Source organism: Moschus berezovskii, chromosome 13 (genome assembly GCF_049115385.1).
Source record: "Moschus berezovskii isolate FMDL1 chromosome 13, NW_MosBer_1.0, whole genome shotgun sequence".
Taxonomy (NCBI): domain Eukaryota; kingdom Metazoa; phylum Chordata; class Mammalia; order Artiodactyla; family Moschidae; genus Moschus; species Moschus berezovskii.
Genome location: NC_142472.1, coordinates 2,213,320 through 2,234,535, shown reverse-complemented (window position 1 = coordinate 2,234,535; position 21,216 = coordinate 2,213,320). Strand labels below are relative to the sequence as shown.

General features: G+C 52.9%; 1 protein-coding gene across 1 annotated transcript in view; it reads right to left on the bottom strand.

Annotated features, from left to right (window-relative positions):
- COL4A1 (collagen type IV alpha 1 chain) overlaps positions 1-21,216 on the bottom strand; it is a 135,380-nt gene that overhangs the window by 25,847 nt on the left and 88,317 nt on the right. The window contains exons 13-28 of the mRNA XM_055426709.2: positions 20,299-20,385; positions 19,806-19,832; positions 19,591-19,641; positions 18,592-18,636; positions 18,456-18,509; positions 16,824-16,865; positions 15,840-15,924; positions 15,671-15,706; positions 13,648-13,812; positions 11,221-11,316; positions 9,474-9,557; positions 8,850-8,920; positions 4,150-4,341; positions 3,427-3,595; positions 753-845; positions 560-664 (exon numbers count right to left, since the gene is read on the bottom strand). Coding sequence (XP_055282684.1) covers positions 560-664; positions 753-845; positions 3,427-3,595; positions 4,150-4,341; positions 8,850-8,920; positions 9,474-9,557; positions 11,221-11,316; positions 13,648-13,812; positions 15,671-15,706; positions 15,840-15,924; positions 16,824-16,865; positions 18,456-18,509; positions 18,592-18,636; positions 19,591-19,641; positions 19,806-19,832; positions 20,299-20,385 — 1,402 coding nt within the window. The remainder of the gene's footprint in view (positions 1-559; positions 665-752; positions 846-3,426; positions 3,596-4,149; positions 4,342-8,849; positions 8,921-9,473; positions 9,558-11,220; positions 11,317-13,647; positions 13,813-15,670; positions 15,707-15,839; positions 15,925-16,823; positions 16,866-18,455; positions 18,510-18,591; positions 18,637-19,590; positions 19,642-19,805; positions 19,833-20,298; positions 20,386-21,216) is intronic.

Sequence of the window (21,216 nt, the reverse complement as noted above, 5' to 3'; positions counted from 1 at the left end):
TGTTTGGAAGAGGCAAGAAAAGTCGTCAATGTGAATCAATGTAAAATACTATTCCCGACATCCTCCACTTCTTTAACCTGCTCAGATGAACTTGAACAGACCGGAGGGGTCAGGAGGCCCGGCGAGCCCATGCTGGGCCTGGTGGCGGGCAGCCGGCGGCAGGGGCCACTCACGGCCGCCCCTCCTCACTCTCCCTCTCTCCCGCCCCTCCGCTCCTGTCCTTCTTTGTAAACTTTGTTTCCTAGCTGCTCCCTGCAAACACACCACACCAGTATCTGCAGACTGGGAATGGCGATTTGATCTGGGGACTCCAAGTGAGGTCAGGGGCATCCCCTTTGCTTGGTTAGAAAACCCAGCCTGGATCTCCCAGTACAGACCTGAATCTTAAAAAAAAATCTTTTGGCCACACCTCACAACACACAGGAACCTAGTTCCCTGCTCAGGGATTGAACTCGTACCGCTTGCACTGAAAGAGTGGAATCTTCGCCATTGGACCTCCAGGGAAGTCCCCGAACCCACACGTGAACAAGACCCCTCGTGAGGCCCCACCAGGGCTCACCTTTGGGGCCAGGAGGCCCTGGAAATCCAATCCCAGGCTGGCCGATGGCACCCTTCTCTCCAGGGAGGCCCGGCCTTCCCGGGCTTCCAGGCAAACCTCGGTCACCTGCGGCGGGAGAGGCCGGCGGTCAGAGGAGAACACGAGTGCTTTCCCACAGGGCCCCCAGGTGAACCGGCGAGAACCCTAAGGCTACCTTGTGGCCCCTGGAAGCCGGGGGACCCAGGAAGTCCTTCTGCTCCAGGGGGGCCGGGCAAGGGCACGACTTTCCCCGCCTCTCCCTTGGGACCTGGGGAAAGAGAAGAAATGCTCGGCGTGAGGGCCGCAGCCTCGCGTCTGGGAGAGAGGCCCCGTCCACACGCCTCCCTGCCTTCCTCCTACCAAAGCCTCTCTCACAGAGACCGACCGCCTCTTCTCCACAAACGTCCAGACTGACCCGGACGCTCGGTCGACACAGGCATCCCTTACATGTCCAAAACAAGAGTCAGGGAAACCCGAAGACTCTGTAGACGCAGAGAGCAAGGCGACCCCAGGTCACCATCCATCTGAATCAGGACCCTCTGGCCGGCCCCTCTGAGCATCTCAGACAGGCCTGCCTCTCAGCGGCTCTGAGGCCCATCTGCTGGAAGTCCTCTTCAGGACCTACTCCGTGGCTGATGTGAGCCAGGTTATCACCAGCAGCCCAGAAAAGCCCCCTCTTCCCTCTGCAAACTGGGAGGGGCAGGCCCAGCCCCTGGGTGCCCGTGCCTGCGAGGACCGCTGGGCGTCAGGATTGAGCTGTGTCAGGGAAGGACCACGGGCCTCATCCCCACTGATCATCACGGACCTTAAGGAATGACGAGGGCCTCCCGAGGGCGGGGGCCTCCCGAGGGCGACCAGCACTCTCGTTAGCTACAGACTGTGGGAAACATGTCTCTGCTATCAGCTCCAGGCCTGGGAACGAGGCTTTTATGGTCCTCAGAGTAAACACAGCTCTGGCCGATCAGAGCAGCTGGGTCTCTAATCCCAGAGCTGCCGGGGTCTGGAATGGCCCAGGGACCTTCCAGAATGTGGACAACTGACCTACAGCACCGCCAGCCTTCCCACCTTTGGGAACCTTCTTCTCATCCTCTCAAGACCTATCCGTGTGTACCCCACTGGCTTTTCTGATGATGGTGGTTTCTGGCCAAGAAAAAAAGCTGATTCCTATTTACACTCTGCAAGTGTTCAGATTTGAGAAGCACAAGGAACTCTTGAGAAGGTGCTCCGGGAATCAAGAGTGGGTGGGCCCCTTCTCCAAGACCTAAGTCAAGCCCAGGACTTCCTGCCCTGAAAGCAGTCACAAAAGAGACATTTCTCAGATCCTTGCTAAACAGTGAACAAGCAGGTCCTAACTTAAGGCCAAGTTACCAGTGGTTACCCAGCAATGACAGTAGTAATAACCGACATAGCAAGATGGGTTTGGACTTCATCAAAGGCTGCTGGCATTTCCTGCGGTACCGAGCGTATGACTCTATACTGTGCCTTCTCAGGGAGATGACAGCTCCCAGTGGGCGCCAAGACTGATGGAACTCGGGGCTGGACACCAGCTCGGGACAGTGGGCAAATGTGTGAGGGCCCGACCAACTGCAGCGCTCCCTGGAAGCTCTGCCGTCCACTGCTGGGCCACTGTGCTGCTCGAGGCTTCCTGCTCACTCACTTCTCCAGCTTTTACAACGTCTCAGCAAAGCTCACATCCTCTGGGTCCAAGTCACCCCTGACCTCTTCTTGTCTAAGTTTTGCGACCATGTCAGTGTTCCCCTTCTTCTCGGCTATCATTCAGTCGCTGGGTCGTGTCTGACTCTCTGCGACCCCACGGACGGCAGCGCGCCAGGCTTCCCTGTCCTTCACCATCTCCTGGAGTTTGCCCAGACTCATGTCCATCACATCACTGATGCCCTCCAACCATCTCATCCTCTGTCATCCCCTTCTCCTCCCGCCTTCAATCTTTCCCAGCATCAGGGTCTTTTCCAGTGAGTCACCACTTCAAATCAGGCAGCCAAAGTACTGGAGCTTCAGCTTCAGCATGAGTCCTTCTGATGAATCACAGTCAGCTAACATTGTGCTAACTGAGCAGCTACTGTGTGCAGGCCCTGGGGAGCCCCCTTCCCTGCGGTCCCCAAAGATGAAACAGAGACAGTGATGCTGTGGAGCGTATCCGTGGGACCCCTCACACAGCCTGCTGCCCACTTCCTCTGCTTGAGTCCAGGTAGGGGGCTCCGGGAGGGCAGGGGCTCTGGCTGGCTTCCTCTCTGGTCACTTAGCAGAATGCATGGCACCCGGAGCAGCAAGAATGGCTGAAACTAGCATGGAACTGAACAGCCAGGTCGAGGTGGCTGTGGGTCATGTGTGCAGACCAGCAGGGCAATGGGAAGTACGAGGCCTGGGATACACAGAAGCCAAAACGGGCCTCTCATCGGGGGAAAAAGAGAGCACAGGCTTATGCTGTTGTAACTGCCACACAAAGCGCTGATTCCGCTGGTACACACGGCGTGTGCGTGCTGCGTGCTAAGTCACTCAGTCCTCGGACTCTCTGCGACCCCCCGGACTGGAGCCCGCCAGGCTCCTCTGTCCATGGGATTCTCCAGGGAAGAATACTGGAGAGGGCGGCCGTGCATGGTGTACTTATTTATAAGGAAATCACCTTAAATTCAACTTCTTGTCTTTCAGATGCGACACACATCACCTGGTCCAGCTCATTAGAGGAAGGAATGGCACACGGGAATGCTAAGGAAGGACTTGTCCAGGCCACAGTCCGCCTCCTGGCAGGACAGAAACCAGGCCCACACCCGCCACGGCTGAGCCCAGGCGCCTGGGGCTTTGGGGCAGCACCCGAGGACCTCGGGCCTCACCTGGCTGGCCTGGGGGCCCGGGGTTTCCTGGGAAGCCCATCTGTCCTTTGTCACCAATGGGGCCTATCGGGCCAAAGCCTGGAGGCCCCGGAGGGCCGATGTCGCCACGGCTCCCGGGGAATCCGACGCCTCCCGGGGGGCCACGATCGCCTTTCAGTCCTGCTGAACCCTGGAGTGAGAAAGAGAGCATTATCAGCAGACATACCAGCGCACCGACCCCGCGCGCGTTTCCCGGCGTCCGCGGTAAATGAGCGACCAGCGTCTAACGCGGCTGTGCTACTTATTTACCTTGACCCGTCAGCAAAGGTCAACCTGCAGTTAATCAGCGAAACCAGCATTCTTCCATCTCAGCAGAGCAATCACCCTGCCGGCCTCCCCCCAGACCAGGGCACACTCCACAGAGGAAAGCATTTATCTCTGGAATCTTCTCTGAAAGGGTGACTTGAACGCCATTAACTTTAAACTTCACCTCCCACCCAACAGGTGGGCACCTTTTCAGTTCCCCCAGATCCATCAGAAGACAGTGACTCCCTTATCATCTCATTGTTCAAGGCAAGGTCCTCAGCTCCCACGTGTACAGACCACAGCTTTCCCAGGGGACAAGAGACGAGTCTGTCTATGACAACGGCCCCCGAGTGGAAACAGGCAGTTATGATACCAATGACTTGTTTATCTGCATATCCATCCGTCAAGCACTTGTTCAGAGTCTGGGAATCCACCTACCGGGGAGCCTCTGGGGCCGGGCAGACCCGGATGGCCGTCTCTTCCGGGGGAGCCCGCTCTGCCTGGCATGCCGGGCTGGCCTGGGAAGCCGGGGTCTCCTTTGTCACCCTTGAGCCGTATGTCAAAGTAGATCTCGCCGGGCTCCCCCTTGGCTCCCGGCTGGCCCATGAGCCCTGGCGTACCTTGCGGACCCTGCAAGAACAAAGCCTTATGATGCCCCCAGCAGACACTCGTCCAGAGAGCAAAGCAGAGCCAACAAGGAGCCAGGACGCCTGGGCAAGTGGGAACGGGCGTAGGTTTCCCTGCTCCCTGTCTGGGGGCCAGCCAGCAGCTCTGTGACCAAGGCCTGACCTGACCTCCCTGCCGCATTTCCCTGAAAAAGACTTTAGGAGGGATCGCTGGCGGAGGCAGGCACAGAAGAGCAGCCGTCCCCAGCCCGTGGGCACTGCCTTTCACAACTGCTAACATCACCCAGAACAGGTCAGCTCTGACTGGCAGGGGCTGGGTTGCGACTCCCTGGGCCCAGGAGCTGGAACCGGAGCTGGGAACAGCCACATTCTCCACGTCTGGCCAGTGCTGAAATCAACACAGCTTCCCTTCCACGCTCACAGCCCTAATTCTGGAAGAGATGAGAAGGTGCAGGGCACCTGGACAGAGGAGACACCCGTGGCGAGCACCCGGCCAGCTCTGTAACCATGGTGCTGTGCCATCAACGGAACAGGAGTAAGTTTCCCAAGAGACTATCTCTCAGCTCCTGGAAGGTAGGATTCCCAAAGGATGCCCACAGCCCTCAAAGGTGCTTCCTGCAGCCTCCCGAGCAGAGGGAAGAGCTGGGACTTCCAACAACCGTGTCAGGGAGCTGCTCTCCTGAGAGGAGTCCCTGCTCACTAGGCAGGGTTCGTGTGGCTCGAGCCCCTTTTTGTAAACTCCCTTTGAAAAGGTTTTTGGATGTCTGTGAACCACACATGCATGCACGCGCGCACACATGCATGCACTCACAAACATGTACACACGTGCACACATGTATGCACACATGCATGCATGTACGCGCACACGCATGCGTGCGCACACATGTACACACGCACACATGTATGTGCACACACATGTATACACATGTGCACACGCGTATGCATGCACACACGCATGCACGCACACACGCATGCACACACCTCTGTGTCTCTGTGTAACCTGTGCTCCTCAATGGAGGGAGCCAGGGGTCAGAGAGACACCCAAATCCACACAAACTTTAGATGTCAACACGGCTCCAATTCCCCACACGCCTGGGAGGTATCCCATCCCAGGGCACCCCTGATTCTTAACCCAACTCTGCAGGGAAACCATGGGAACGGCCGCTTGGCAGGTGAGGAGCTAATATTCAGAGAAGGTTGGTGATACGTCCAGGACTGCATGCCAGAAAGTGCTGATTTCCCGCCGCAGAGCCCATCCTGGGTCCCCCCACACCCTGTGGGCCCCGTGGAGTCAGGTGTTATCTAGGAAAGCCTGTCTCAGACACAGACATGGGGGCTCGGCTCGGAGGGGTTCGGGGGCTGGTGCGCTCGGGAGGCATCGCTGTGGGGCTGACATGTGTCTGCTCATCTGGCCTCCAAGGAGTCAGACGATGCCAGCGAAGTTGTGGGGCAGCTGCTCCGCCCAGACGGGCAGCTAGCCCTTCCCAGAGACGCGCTGAAGCCAGCCAGGGCTCTTCCAGAAGTCAGGAGAGGGGGCAACAAGGCTGCACCACCCATCACTACTGAAAAACTTAACATTAAACCTCAGTTCCTTAGTCACACGACCACACTTCAAGGACTCAGTAGCCACCACCAACCAGGGCTGCCCAAACTGGACGGTACTGACCGAGGACGGTCTATCCTGGCAGAAAGCGCCACTCTACAGACACCGCTGGTCGGAGCTGGCCCTAGGCCAGAAGTGCCCCTGGGAACCGAGCACACTTTGCTCAGCTCTCCTGGGGGATCAGGGAAGATGCTCAGCCTACATGGTCCCTGGAGGGGCCACACAGTATTTCCACCAGCCACCCGCTAGGAAGGTGAGCAGGGGTCAGGGGAAAGTCATTACTTGGTTGAAAGCTGCTGTGGTATTTTGTAGCTTTTTTCTCTCCGAGTTAATATTAGCTCCCATGAATCCTTCAGTTCAGTTCAGTTCAGTCGCTCAGTCGTGTCCACCCCTTTGCGACCCCATGGACTGCAGCACGCCAGGCCTCCTTGTCCATCACCAACTCCCGGAGCTTGCTCAAACTCATGTCCATTGAGTCGGTGATGATGCTAAACTCAGAAACCTCTTCAGACAGACCAAGGAGCTCTGTTCCCATGTTACCACAATGCAGCCTGGGGTCCTCCCTGCTCTCAGGGATATTCACTGTCTGCTCATCTCTCCACTAGCTTTTCAGGGCTTTGAGGGCAAGACCAAGGCTTTCTGTCTTGTCTGTGTGTCTTGCTCCAAGAGGGAGATGCCAGAGGAAGGACAGGCTGACCCAGCAATATCCATCAATAAAAAATAAATGCCGGGGTAGGGAATTACAACCAGTGCAGATCTTCTCAAAACAGAAGCACCCTCTTAAGTTATGTCGAAGATCCACAGCTTAGAAATACAGTGCTTTCTAATACTATGAGCACAGGGTGGGAAAAATACAACTTTTTCCCCCATACCGATGACCCTGTCATGCATTGAGGGAGAAATCCAGGGTTTCTTTGAAAAGTGACATTTACAACCCAAGGACATTTCATGTGGTTTCTCTGCCACAGACCTTCTTAAATGATTTAAAGGTCTTTTGATTTTTATCCCTTAAGATAAATACTGAAGAATCAAAAGCTGCCTTGGTGGTTCAGCATCGGCTGCACCAACTGGAGAAGATCTGAAGACTTGGGCCGTCTTCTTCCATAAAGTGTGCCACCGTGGGAAGATTCAGGAGACGTTCCATCCAACCGACGCAGGTCATTCCCAGTGACCCCGGACCTGCTGGGGGCTGGGCTTCACCGTCTCAGCCTGGACCCTGCTCCCCAAAATCAAACTCTCGGCCTTCAGAGGACATGTCTCAGAAATGCTACCCGAGTCAACTGCAGGATCAGAGGGGTTTTCACTGGAATCTACTTTCCAGTTTGCTCTCCTGGTCTGCAGAGCATCTTTTAGCCTCCAGCCAAATGCGAAATAAGGGGACCACATTTTTGAGCTAGTTTAACCATGGAGCTGTGACACTGCATCTAACAAAAGAAAAACCATTATGCTCTCAAGTTATTTACCCACTGAACAGATTTTAGAAGTGTTTTCCTTCTACACCAAGAAAGAAGCTCTGACGGACAAGGTACAGGGATTTGCCTTTTTGCTGTACATTTTCTGCATTTTTTTCTTTATCGTGACTTCCCAACCATCCCCCTTCCTTTTTTTTTCTCATTTTTATTGGGTCTGGGGCTGGATCTAGGGGTGGGTGTCTGAACTAGGTTCCAGGCAGACTCGAAGCAGGAAGTCTTTATTCCAGAAAGGCCGAGGAGATAAAGACCATGTCCAGACACTGTCTGTGGCCTTCAAAGTGGCTCCGACTTTGATCCCCACCACAGTCAGCATTCCCAGCTTTGTGAATTTACAACTTATTTAGAAATATTTTAAACAATTGCGACTTCTAACTCAGCTTCCCAGGCACCGAGGAAGTTCTGGAGAGCAGAGGCCCATGATCCGACTTCAAAAGGAGAAAACCATTGAATTCCAGCTGTTTCATTCCTATTTCAACTCACTCTTGGCCTGGCCCACTCTCATAGAACCTTCCAGAAATATCTTTTTAAACTACAAATGTAATTTGTACACCAAAAAAGAATAATGCTAAAGACTTGGCGTTCAATTTAGCACAAAAGAGAAATGAAAAGAAAAAAGGAAAGCAAGAACCTGGAGAAGCTGGTTAATGCTTCCTGAACTTAGAAGAACAAAGCCCAAAGGTCTAAAGGCTTTAGCAGAGAAGCTGATTACACGCACAAAAGTCACATCCTTCAATATTTACGATCATTACTATAATTTCCTATTCAATGACTCCTTGGAAAACAAAGTAGAAAGGTTAAGAAACTGATATTCTGTTTAACTGAAAGGTTTCACATCCTGGGATTGAGATATTGCCTTTACAGGTTTGAAAAAGCATCTTTATAACAGATGTTGGTGACAGGAACTTTCAAAATCTCTATCTGTAATAACGAGGATAAAAGCACAGCTCAGATTTCCAGAAGAAAACAGGTCAGTGTGCCGTCATCACCACAGAAGCCATCGCTGCTGAACGTATTCACCGAGGAGGTTGAGGTTATCTGGTGTGAGGATGGATGGCCGTGCAGAAAGACAGCAGCTCACCAGCACAGCTTTGGCGGGGACCCTTGGTGGCACCCTTGGCTGCAAGAACCCCTAGAGGCCCCATGGGAAAGTACCCACCGGCGCTGAGCCGCACCTGGACACAGGTTAAGTGGCAGCTGAATTCTGAGTGAGAAGACCAGCAAGTTGGGATGAGGGTTCTGGATTCAAAGATTCAGCCCATTCTCAGCTCAATCAGTCAGGAAGGACATGGGGGGTAATTCTAACTGTTCCACAAAGCAATCCCTTACTGGCTCCCAAATAAAACAAGAGTCCATTTGCAGGTGCAGAAAGATACGCCTTTGCTGGTTTGCTCAGTGGCAACTTATAATACGTACAGGAACTCACACTGGGTTACTTACAGGCACTCCTGCCAGACCATCCCTGCCGGGCAAGCCTCTGTCACCCTTGGCCCCTGGTTGTCCTGGGAAACCTTTTGTAAGAGACAGAGGAAAAAATCAGTAAATTGTTGATAAGACACTTTCCAACAGCTCAGAATAATTCCCTTTTTCTTCAAGATTCAAAAGTGCAAAGATTTTTATACAAAGTAGATGATGTTCAAAGACTCTCAAGAGAGTAATGACAAAAAAAATGCCTAAAATGAGCTCAGAAGTGAGGAGGTGACCCTGGAATGCACACCAGGACCCCTAACTCCAGACGGCTACAAATCCCTGCCCACCCATTCAGGGACCACTTCCACCAAGGCAGGCGGTGACCTCCTCTGAGATGAGGAAGTTTTCAGAGCTGTGTGAACCATCTGCTGCTGCCCTTTCACTAGGAAACCTTTCTGACACTGAATTTCTGGGCCATCCTGATCGTTTTCAACAAAATGGACAAATCCCGGAAGTGCAGGTCCACTTCTCATCTCTTGCTTTAATGCTGATGCAGACCAGCGGGTCAGGCAAGTGAGACGTGCTTCACTGCGAAGGTTCCGACCCACTGAAGCAAATCCCAACCTGGTCCCTTTCACAGTGGGGGGGTCTTACCTATTTCTCCGGGGGGTCCCTGTGGCCCTGGGGGCCCACGAAGCTCTGTTGTGTCACAGATGAGGCAACTGTCTCCTTTTTGACCTAAAAAAGGAGACACGGGGTATTACGCGGAACGAGGGAGCAGAAAGCCCTGCAGCATAGTGGCGGCGCAGAAGTGACACCGTCCACCCAGCGCCCGCTCGGACACGTCCAGCTGCCAGTGGCCGCGGCTCCCTGACACGGGGCCCACCCTCTGCCCTCAGCACGGTCACAGGCGGCCACGGGGACCCTTCTAAGGAGCCCCATTCTTCTGTCCTGCAGAGGGACAGGCCCTGCCTCAATCCACAGTGATCCAGAACTCCATTCTGCACATCGGCCTGAGACGACACAACTGCATCCTTCTGTCTCTTAACTCGGAAACTCCCCGTCATCTTTCTCTTTGACTTAGCGTTTCTGAGCCAACGGCCCCTCCAACTCCGGGACTTTGAACCTGTGTTCCAGGCTGACAGATGACGCAGGGGAGCAAAAGGCACAAAAACCAAGAGCTGACCTGACACGGAAGAGGGACGACGAGAGGAACCCCAGAGCTGGAGGCCACGAGGACATGCCTTTCTTGGGAAATGAGAAGCTCCTGCCTCTTGACTTTCAAACTACGCTAAAAGGCCTTTGGGATGTCTCAGTGCCTTGGTCCTAAACCTTGACTGTATCTAGGGTTCTGCAACCAACGTACATGGTTGTCAAAATGCTAAGACGTTTTCCAGGCATTTGCGCTTTAAACTTCTGAAGAGTGCAAATTCTCTGCAATCTAAAGCCAGACATGGGGCCCAGAGGGATCAGTCTTGTGGGGGCCACGCTCTCTTTGTTCTGGGCATTAAGAGCCATACTGTAGAAATACCAGAACATCCTTGGTTTAGTCCATGCTAAAGGAGATCAATCCTGGGTGTTCATTGGAAGGACTGATGCTAAAGCTGAAACTGTAATACTTTGGCCACCTCATGCAACGAGTTGACTCACTGGAAAAGACTCTGATGCTGGGAAAGGTTGGGGGCGGGAGGAGAAGGGGATGACAGAGAATGAGATGGCTGGATGGCATTACCAACTCTGTGGACATGAGTTTGAGTGAACTCCGGGAGCTGCTGATGGACAGGGAGGCCTGGCGTGCTGTGATTCATGGGGTCGCGGAGAGTTGGACATGACTGAGCGACTGAACTGAACTGAACTGAAGGCAGGCCTGTTTGTACAGGGATGAGCCATCATTCCCAAGATTGTGAGGGGATTAGACTGAGTCCTGGGCTGGCATTACAGACCCTTGAGAAGGTTAAGATAAAACAGAGCCCTGGGTGGAGTCGGCCGACCCATCACCTCAGAGCTGCTCACACTGATTAAGGGGCTCAGACTGAGGGGCGTGAACATCCTGTGTGCACGCTTGTGATCAGGCTGACGTCTGGAAAGATGTGCATTTCTGGAGAACAGAGTCTCGGACTTTGAACCAAAGGACCACACGGAGATATCAATCCGGGAATTTAATCTGCTGACCACAGGGAGGGACTCTGACTTCAAGGCCCCCGTTGCCTCCCTGGCGATAACTGTCTCTCCAGCACCCAGTAATCTCAGCGGGGCCGTCAGGAGGCGAGTCTCAGGAAGGGACTTTGAAGAGAGCTTCAGATGAAGAATGTACCCACATCCGCCCAAAGCCGGTATGTGTGAAGGAGTATATCACACGCCCAAGCACAATCACCCTTTCTTGAACAATTAAACCTCTTACCTTTTTCTCCAACTTCACCTGTCAACCCCGGCTGCCCTGGAATTCCGGGAGGACCCTGGTCACCTGGCGGCCCGGGCTGGCATTCCACGATTCCATCTGAAACAGATTTTTAACAATTACAGGATCACTCCCACCAAGCTGAAGCCAGGCGTTTTCACCAGCTCTTAATTCAATCTCTGTTACAAAACCAAACTATGTTCAGGCTATCTGACAAGTACTGGAAATCCAGCTGTGATCTGCTCCGACACAGCCCCAGTACATTAACTTGTCAGCACACATAGCATCCGTCCGCTCCCTGTTACAAGCCGTCACAGCTAAAGTTCCTGGTTAACAATTCTAACATGTATTTCAGCTCGTGAGTCCCATCCTGAACCTTATTTCATATTACCTTGCAAAGGACACACCATCATCCTTACAGATTCAGAAACTGAGGCTCAAAGGGTGATGGGCTGTCCGTATCCTCCATCTGTGAGGTCAACACAGAGGCCTGAGAACTTTATGCCTTTTTGCCTGCTGAGCAGACTCACAGCAAAGTGCTCGTTATTTCAGAGGTGCAGACTGCCCGTGGGAAAACACCCCTGATGGTTCCGATTCAACCCTGACCATCACTGACGTGAAGAGGCACGAAAATGAACGGCAGTGGCACAAACGCCACCTGCTGTGGTTCCAGTAAAAAGCAGTACTGCTTCTGGACACACACGGTGACAGAGTCAGCACTTCCTTCTCCAGCATCTTTGAAGGAAAAGGACGGAGCGAGAGACTAAACTCGGGGCTGCACTCGTCGCCCGTCCCGACCGCAGCCGACATCCATGGCCGCAGCTCCTGCGCCCGCAGCCCACAGCCCAGCTCCACCCGTGCAAAACCCTCATTTATGGAATCACCACTTAACCTGCACCCCCTGAAGAGGGCAACTGGGAAAGCGAGCAGGTAAGTGTCACAGGTGTCCAACCCCCACACCCTGCACGACTCACAGCGGGGAGAAGTTCAAGTCTTTCCCTGAGAGGTGCTCACATTTCAGAACAGGCAGAATATTAAGAAAAGGCTCGAGACTTCCCCACGGCTGGCTTCTCACCAGCCTCTTTGCCAACCACTCAATTTAAAACCACACCCCATGGCCCATCTGCCCGCACTCCGACCTCTGCCTTCCCCTCCCGACTTCGTCTCCTCCTGAATCTGAGGCCCTGGCTGCCACCCCATCAGCTACTGACTTGGTCTCTGTCTCATGGTGCACGGCCCAGGAGGTCAGGACTGCCTCATGGGCTGTCACAGGTCTCAGGCGGCGCCAGGCATCGTAGGCACACCGATGTTTGCTGAACGAGTAAGTGACCAAGGAATGAGTGAATGAGCACCCGAAGGCCCTTCTGACGCCCACAAGCTCCTCTCAGAAATGCAGAGAAACGTGCCTTCATGCTGCATGCCTCTAGGACTTCGCTATTTGATCTTCATTCTCCATGTTTCAGAAGGGGCGGGAGTCCCCGTGAAGTCACAGTGGATCCACTCTGCACCCGTTAACGAGGAAACACACACCGCTGGGCTCTGGGTTCCCAGTGAGGGCGCCCATCCGGAGGCACTCGTGCCATCCAGGGCATCTCTGGCTTCTGCATGGAGCTTCATCCATGAGAAGTTCTTCCGTGGAGCTGGGTCTGCCCTCTGGGAGTCAACCACGGGCACCTCCGGGAGCCCCTTCCAGCAGCCCAAGGAGCCGGGCTGCAGTCGCTATGCGTGCACAGGCAGGATGAGTCAGCTCAGCCCCCTGGGCCACTAGCTCCAGTCCTCCCAAAAGTTCTGACACTCTGCACCAGGGCTACTTTGGAGCCACAGAATCCCCTTCACTGAGTCAACAGGCTCCTGCTCTGTGCTCAGCTTTGATGGTGGACAGATGAGAAAAACCCAGGTGAACTACCGTTTGGCCTTGAAGTCGTTTACTATGTTACCACACAGACCGAGCAGCCCCTTCCCCGGTGTGTGTGTGTGTGTGTGTGTCTGTGTCTGTGTGTGTGTGTCTGTGTGTGTGTGTGTACGCACACATGTCTCTGTGTGTGTGTGTGTCTGTGTCTGTGTCTGTGTGTGTGTGTGTACGCACACATGTCTGTCACCTTTGTGTGTGTGTGTGTGTGTGTGTGTGTGTGTGTGTGTGTGTGCACGCACGCACACATGTCTGTCAGTACCAGCTTGCTTTCCACCTTCAGATGCTGGTTTAGCCGGCCCTTGTTCCTCTAAGCCAGGTTCATCAGTTTATGCGCAGCATCCTTTCTGCAGTGACTAACTTGGCAAAGACACCCACGTGAGACACAGATAATCCGCAAGTCACTGGGCACCCAGCCTGTTGCTCGGCACGTGAATGCGGGCACCCCTCAGCCCCGCTGAGCCCTGCCTGCACCCATCCTGGATGGGATGCCACGTGGGATGCACCCAGAAGGTACTCACTTGTGTGGCCCGGCTGCCCGGGGGGCCCGGGGGGCCCGGGGGGGCCGGGAACTCCGTCCCTTCCACCTGGTCCTGGCAACGACACGCCAGGCAAGCCTGGCTCGCCCTTCTCTCCTCTGTCGCCGGGGAAGCCGGGGGCACCAATCAGCCCCGGAGTCGGGAAGCCTGGAAGCAGAAGAGACCCTCAGTCACAAGCCGACACCAAGTCTCAGGACAGCATCACTGGTTCCCTTCACCCTGTTCCCAGGAGAACGACTGCAGACCACCGCTAAACGCGGGCTGCTCTACCATGAGAAACGGCACCAGCTTGTCACACGTCCATGCAGCTGAGCCAGGGCTCCCTGCAAAGTCCCTGCGAGGCGCAAGGGCTCACTGTGCCCGTTCTCACGTCCACGCATCCCCTCAGTGCAGCGGCCCCAGCAGGTCAGACAGAGGAGGCTCCATGTCTGCTCAGAGAGGAAAGGCACAGAAACGCCGCTCAGCAGAGCAGACGGGGACAGCACGAGCGGGTGGGAACTGGGCCGGAACCAGCTGAAAAGCAGTCAGGATGAGGAGGCGGCCCTGGGGAGAGCGCAACGCCGAGACTGCGGGTGGAGCGAGCTCAGCCCGGCGAGCTCAGCCCCCCTGAGTTTTGTGGGGACAAGATCGCAGGGCCTGTGACAGCCCAGAGGGGTCTGGGCGGAGCGCTCGGGACCCAGCGGTCCAGGCGGCCGCGGGGGAAGCGACTGCTGCGCTGGAAAGTGGACAGCCTCTGAGAGGAGAGCAGAGGCCGCGGCAGGAGAGCAGAAAGGGGAGGCGACCCTGGAGAGCTGGCCCAGGCAAGAGCAGGGCGGAGCCGGGGAGAGCTCCCAGGAAGGACGGCCGGATCCGGACCCCAGCCGTGAACCCGAGCCCCAGTGACCCGAGGCAGGGAGGCTGGCAGGGAGGCGAGAGCCTCCGCAGTCAGCAGAGGGCAGGCGGGGCGGCCTGAAAGCAGACAAGGCCAGAGTAGCTTCAAAGACGGTTTCTAAAAACCTCAGCTTAAGATGCTAATGGGGTCAGATAAGCCTGAGAAAGCAGAGACAGGAAGTGACCTGTTCGCCAGAGCACCTGGAAGGTCCAGCGAGCTTTCTGACCAAGGAGACAACGGGGTGGGAAAGACGGACGAGGGTGATTCTAAGGCTAGATGCCCACAGCTTAGCAGCAAAAAGGTATCCAGGGCACTGAAAGTTGGCCTTGAGCCACCGCTGCTGTGAATCTTCGATGGTGCGGATGGGGGTGGGGGTGGGGGGTGTCTGTTCCCGTAAAAATAAAGGAAGGGGCTGTGGGAGAACTTTCAACATAAGGACTGTCAGGAAGGGAAAATAAAATAACAGAGAACAGTAAGAATTACAAATAAAGAACAAACAAAACCAAAGCCTCAGGAAGACTGTGAGCACTCCGAGGGGTATCAATCCCGGGGCACAGGCCGAGCGTTTATTACCTCTGCTCTGATACATGCACGCAGTGCACACAGCCCGCCATCTGCACTACGGACAAGGGCAACCCCCGGCCTCCCGATGACTCGGCCGGGAGAAACACAAAATTGCACAAAACAGAGACTGAGCATCAGCTCAGTGACGCAGGAATCTCCCAAGACGCAAGATTAAGGCCGATTAGATTAGTTAGAAGAGGTTTTAGCCTTGAGTCTGGTCTCAAGCCAAGGCATTCCAAACAGAGGGAGAGCGAAGATGCTTGGTCTGGGAGGGGGGAGGGGGGTCTTCAGAAAGGCAACCATACCCCTGGGAGTCATGGAAAAGGCAAGCTGTTAAGTCAGAGCCAGGGAGAGAAGAAATACATGTGTCTAAGTACCTGCTAACATGCAATTTACAAAGCAAACACTGTCCCAGGAGCACACCTTGTTTTCTGAGCTAGAAAAATGTGCAACAAAATTGCTAACCATTTTATGCAAGTATCTAACCAACACAGAGGATAAACGTGTTCAGAATGGAAACAGCATAGAAAGCCTACGAATGCTCTTTAAAAATCAGTTAAGGATGCTCACCTGGAGGGCCTGGCTGGCCTGGTAGTCCTGGGAAACCTACAAGGAGGCAGAGAGAGTGGGACAATCTGAGCCTGGTTCACTCCAGGTTCGTGATGTGAATTTCTGTGCTGTGGGTACCCATGGTCCCGGGAGCAGGGAGGGGAGGGAAAGAAGGGGGAAAGGACCTCACCTTTGGGACCTGTCTCCCCTTTCGCCCCTGGACCCCCTGGGTACCCGGGCTCTCCTTTCTCTCCCAAGGGTCCTGTGCCAATAACCTGAATTACGGAAGAAAAGACCATCACATGGCATGGCAGGGGCTGGGGGTTTACATTACAGCACAGACCAAGAAACACAGTTTTCATTATTTCAAGACATGTGAAAGCAAAAAAGCAGCGGTGGGGGAAGGGGAAGGGGGCGGGGCGTATGGGAAACAACCATCGCTCTCCGCACCGTGAACTCTGCCAGGCAGTTTTGCTTCCTTTCGTGATAGTCTGTTTGGCAGAGGCTTTACCAGTGAAGTCAAGTTAGAAATAGGTGAATTCTGAGGTTGAGGTATGGAATATCTCAATGCTCACACAAGCTGCAAGAACAGACTTCTTAAAAGAGTGTTATCTGAAAAGTTGCCTAAAATTTCCTTAGGAAATACGTAACAGGAACAGTCAATTTTTTTTTTTTAATTGGAAGAGGTCAGAGGTGGGGACTTCTTTAAGGCCCTTGGAATATAAGACAGGAAAACGGCTCTGTGAGCCTCAGTAAAAAGGAGGAACCAGTTCACCCCAGTTCTGAGTTGCCGAAATGCGAGGACAGGGTGCCTACCACCCTTCAGATCCAGTTCCTCTGGAGCAATCGATGATCTGTTTCTCTGATTATCTTTTTCCTTAACGGACCTGTTCATTTAAGTTTCAAAATGTGTTGCTAATATTGTTACCCACGTGCAACTCTTCACTTTAGTCGTCAAAGACAGGCAGAAAGTGTCCAAATATGATAACGAGTAACTCCCAAACACCACATGATACACAGCACAAATTATCTGTTCAAAGTACATGCGCCCCCCCAGTCAGCGTCATTCTAGGAAGGCCGTGGAGCGTGTGGCCGAGGTGACGGGTCAGCCTGTCTCTCTCTCTCTCCCTCTTTTCAAACCACCTGACAGACAGCAAACGCCACTGGTACTCACAGTTCCAGGCAGCCCGGGAGGACCGGCTTCACCTTTCTGTCCCTGAAAGAGAAAAACAACTTCACTTGTATTTTTTTAAATATAATGATTGCCCAGAAATTTAGTCTAACCCACTGGACCACTAGGGAAGTCCTGTACAGTAGTTTTTTTAAAAAATAATGAAAAATAAATGAAATAAAATGATATGAAAGCTTAGGGTGGCTAAGTGTATTTTCTTAAAGAACTCATTTTAGTTGAGGATTTTAGGTGTAAGACTGTCTAAACCTGCATTGAAAGTCATAATAAAAGGATACTTGTGTTTTTCCTTTCCCCTTAAGATCCAGCATGACTTGAAAACATCAGGTGGATAAATTCTTATCACTCTGAGGCTTAATTTAACATATATTAGATGAAAAACTCAAGAACTAAATCCTTTTATATCTAATGTTCTTATGTAAGAATTACAATACTACTTTTAAAAGTCCTAAGATATGCACATTATTTCATGAAGGCACATTTTTCACTTACTTTTCTTTTTCCTTCATTTTTTCCTTCTAAGCTAAGGCTTTAAACTTATGTTAAACCAGAATTAGCATGCTTTGATTTTTCTTATTTGAATACAAGAAGAGATTTTTATGGGACTTTAAAGAATTCTTAGCTAATATATTCTAAACAAATTTACCTTTTACAGCCTACAAGAATTGCCTTTCTCATAAAGTTACAGCCTAGAGAAAGATTTCTCCCTTTGTCACAGGCTTTGCTAAGCAAACCCTGAGGTCCTCTCCCTGCTGTTAGAGATGAGTATTTCCAATCCAGAGATGAATATTTCCAATTCATTTCTTATTTTAGTGGAGATTTACATTACCTAGTCTCATGACCCAAAGAGAAAAATAAACCCGCACAGAAGAAATAAATAAAACCACAGTTTTCTCTGAGTATCAGACTGGCAAGTATTTGTTTAAGTTCAATAACAAACAGATGTCAAGTGGAAGCCTGATGAAGCTTTCTTTCTTCTGAGGGCAATTTTATCTCACGCGGCAAAAGCTTCCCCACAAACGGGTCTAAACATGAACTCCAAAATTATACATTTTAGGAATTTATGGTGGGGAATGACCAGACGAGTATTTTCCTGATATTTAAAATCAGAAAAATATGGAAAAGATCTGAATACCGTGCAGTAAAAGGCACGAGCATCCCAAGTGTTGACGTATAGCCACGCTTACAATGCTGGAATATATCCTCACTGTGTCATCAAGGGGAAAAGTCAGCTAAATCACACAGCACCATTTTTCAAAGCTCATGTATATGTGTATACAGGGGACAATTATGAATTCTGAGCATTTCTGAGGGAATCACAGAAAAATTACACAAGGTCTCTTTTTCTACATCTTCCTGCATCTTCTTTGTTTCATAATTGGGGGAAATTAACATACTCAAAAAAAAAACACCCACATAAAAACTTGAATGAGTGGAACATTGTATATTTTTTCTTTAAAAACATATGCACACAGATAGAACCACCAAGTTGTTCTCCCTCACATGGGACAGACATAATTTCTATTATTTGAGTGCATGGTCCTTTATTCTAGGAGAAACTTCTAGGCTGAGCAAAACGAAGGCAAAAAACAAAAAGCAAGTAGGGTCACCATTCACCTTTAAACCCTCTCGGCCCGGCTGTCCTGGGTACCCTGAATCGCCTGGAAACCCCTAAAATGGGACAGAAAGCAACAACAGTTATAAGCGAGTACCAGCAACAGCTTGCTTTTTAAAATCACAGAGAAATACTCACTGGGCTCCCTTTTTCTCCTTTTTCACCATCTTTTCCTGGTTTTCCCTGTACAATAAAAATTTAAATATTAGCAGTGCATGAATGGAGAAGGCAATGGCAACCTACTCCAGTGTTCTTGTCTGGAGAATCCCAGGGACGGGGGATCCTGGTGGGCTGCCGTCTATGAGGTCGTTCAGAGCTGGAAACGGCTGCAGCAGCAGTGCGTAAATAATAGTAATAGCTATGCTCTAACACCACGGGTCTGAACCAAATAGAAGTTATTACACCGCATGAATCCTCTGGGTGAACTGGCCACGCTACAGTAATAAGTCACGGAAGATACATTAAATCACTATGAGCTGTTAGGGCGACAACAACAGAAGACGTTTCAATATTTAAAAGCTGGAGGCTGATTCACTGCAAGTCTCCTATGACATCACGACACTGGGCGGCAGAGCCGGCACCAGGGAAGTCTTCCGATTGGCCAGGGGGTGTTTGGCGGCTGATATGCAGCTGCTGCACGTTCACAGGGGTTTCCACGTGTCGTTTCAGGGAAGAAACTGAACTGTCTTGGCCATTGGAGGTGGTGGGCCTCCTGTCGCTCGGGGCGTGGGGAGCATCTGAGCACTGGGCACCCAGATGCTCTCAGCAGGTGGACAGGTGGCTCTTTGGTGAGGGGCCAACCGAGATGCGCTATCTTGGTGGGAGAAGGGGCGGTCCTCTGAATAAGCCTCAGTTCCGTCCATGGGATTCCCCAGGCAGGAATACTGGGGCGGGTTGCCATTTCCTCCTTCAGGGTCTCCCGACCCAGGGATGGCCATGTCTCCTGCACTGATAGGTGGTTTCTCCACTACTGTGTCACCTGGGAGACCCTCCTCTAATGCTGGCTCCCTCCTTACTCCTGCTCCCAGGGCTTCAGAAAGCCCCCTGCAGAGCCCTTGGAGTCTATGCTCCTGTGATCCTAGGAATGGGAGAGCAATGACTTCACACCAGGAAGGAGAGGACTTCAGAAGCACTTACGCGGGGCCCTGGTTTTCCGGGTTCTCCTTTCTCTCCAATACCTGGCATCCCCTTAACAGAAAAAAAGAGAAAGGGTTAGATCCATTCATACATTTAAATAAACTACTAAATTAAGTAACTGCTACAAGGAAGGGGAAATAAGCTTGTAACCTAAATCCAATACATGATGGTCTTTCACACAAAATAATAATGATAAACAAGACTTTAGCGCTTACCTGAAATCCAGGTTCACCTTTTTGACCCTAAAATAAGTTATAAAAGAAAGATGAGTACGTGCAGTGGCCACACGAAACAGGTACGAGGTAAAACACAGCTTTTCCTGTTACAGAAACCAAGAAATTCAGACTGGTCTGGAGCACTCACTTCCTGCCATGACTGGGTGGTGGACGTAAAGACAGCACGGTGAGCACGCCTGGTCCAGGGGACCCGACCGTCCCCCACCCTCAGCTGGCACCCCCTGCAGCCCCGGCCGCCCCCACCGTGAGCCTCACACCGGAGGTCGGCCTCCAGCCGGTCTGGCTGCAACCGGAGCAGCCGCCTCTGCTCTCAAGAGGCTCAGTTCTCAGACAATGGGGAGTGCACACCCCTGTCTTCCAGGTCAGGGTGAACAGAACCAGAGAAACTGAGCTTTGGCCCCGTCTGTCTCTATCCCTTCGAAACCGTTCAGGATTAGGAAGGCAGCGCTCACTGGACTCAGACCGCCCCTACCTTCTCGCCGCGCATGGCCGTGTCTCCCTTCGTGATGACTTGAGCCTGTCCTGGTAATCCTGGGGGCCCGCTGACCCCTTGGTCACCCTGAGGAGGCAAAAACTGGGGGTTAATTTGGCATAAAAATAATCATACCGGCAGGAGAAAGGCGGAAACACCAAGAACAGAACGGTTTAAAAATGGGGCTGTGTTCTGCTGCGGCCTGTGCTCGCCTCAGCAGAAAATCCCAAGTTTCCGAAGGAAGACGGTCCACTAAGGGCACAAGGCCAGGAGAAGGCTGTCCCGCTCCGCGGTCAGGGCAGCCGCCACCCCGTAACAACGGCACTCGAACGCCTGGAGGACACGTGGATGTGTGCACACGTGTGTCAAGACAAACAGCACGTGCACCACACACGGGCACACGTAAGCTGGCCTGACACACTTGATGGCGTGGAGGGAAGGGCCCTGGTGCCTCGCAGGCCTGCAGGGAAAGCTCTCTGCGTGTAAACCAACGAGGAGAGACGCGCCAGGGATGCCTTCCCGGAAGTCCCACCGCTGCCGAGCGGGAAGTACCGACGCCTTAGCCACGTGGCGGCTGAGGCCCAAAGACGTCCGCCGCGCCCGCCGCAGAAGCCCGCGGGCGGAACCCGCGGTGGGAGGGGGCCCGCGGTCGCCCACTCCACTGCGCCTCCGTCCGCACCAGCCTGGGGACCGGGAGCCGCCGCAGTCCCAGCAACCGGCGCTCGGAGCGCGCTTCACCGGCCGGGTCCGGGCAAAGTGGCGGAGAGCACCCCCAGAGCGTCATGGACCCAGGGCCGGCCTCTCCCGCCCAGGATGAGGCTCCCCCTTCCAGTCTGTGCCTCCCTGCCTCCAAGGCTCTCTTCCTCCCAACTCGGGTACAGTGTCCTCAAATTTAAACGTTCAGTATGGCTGCGCCAC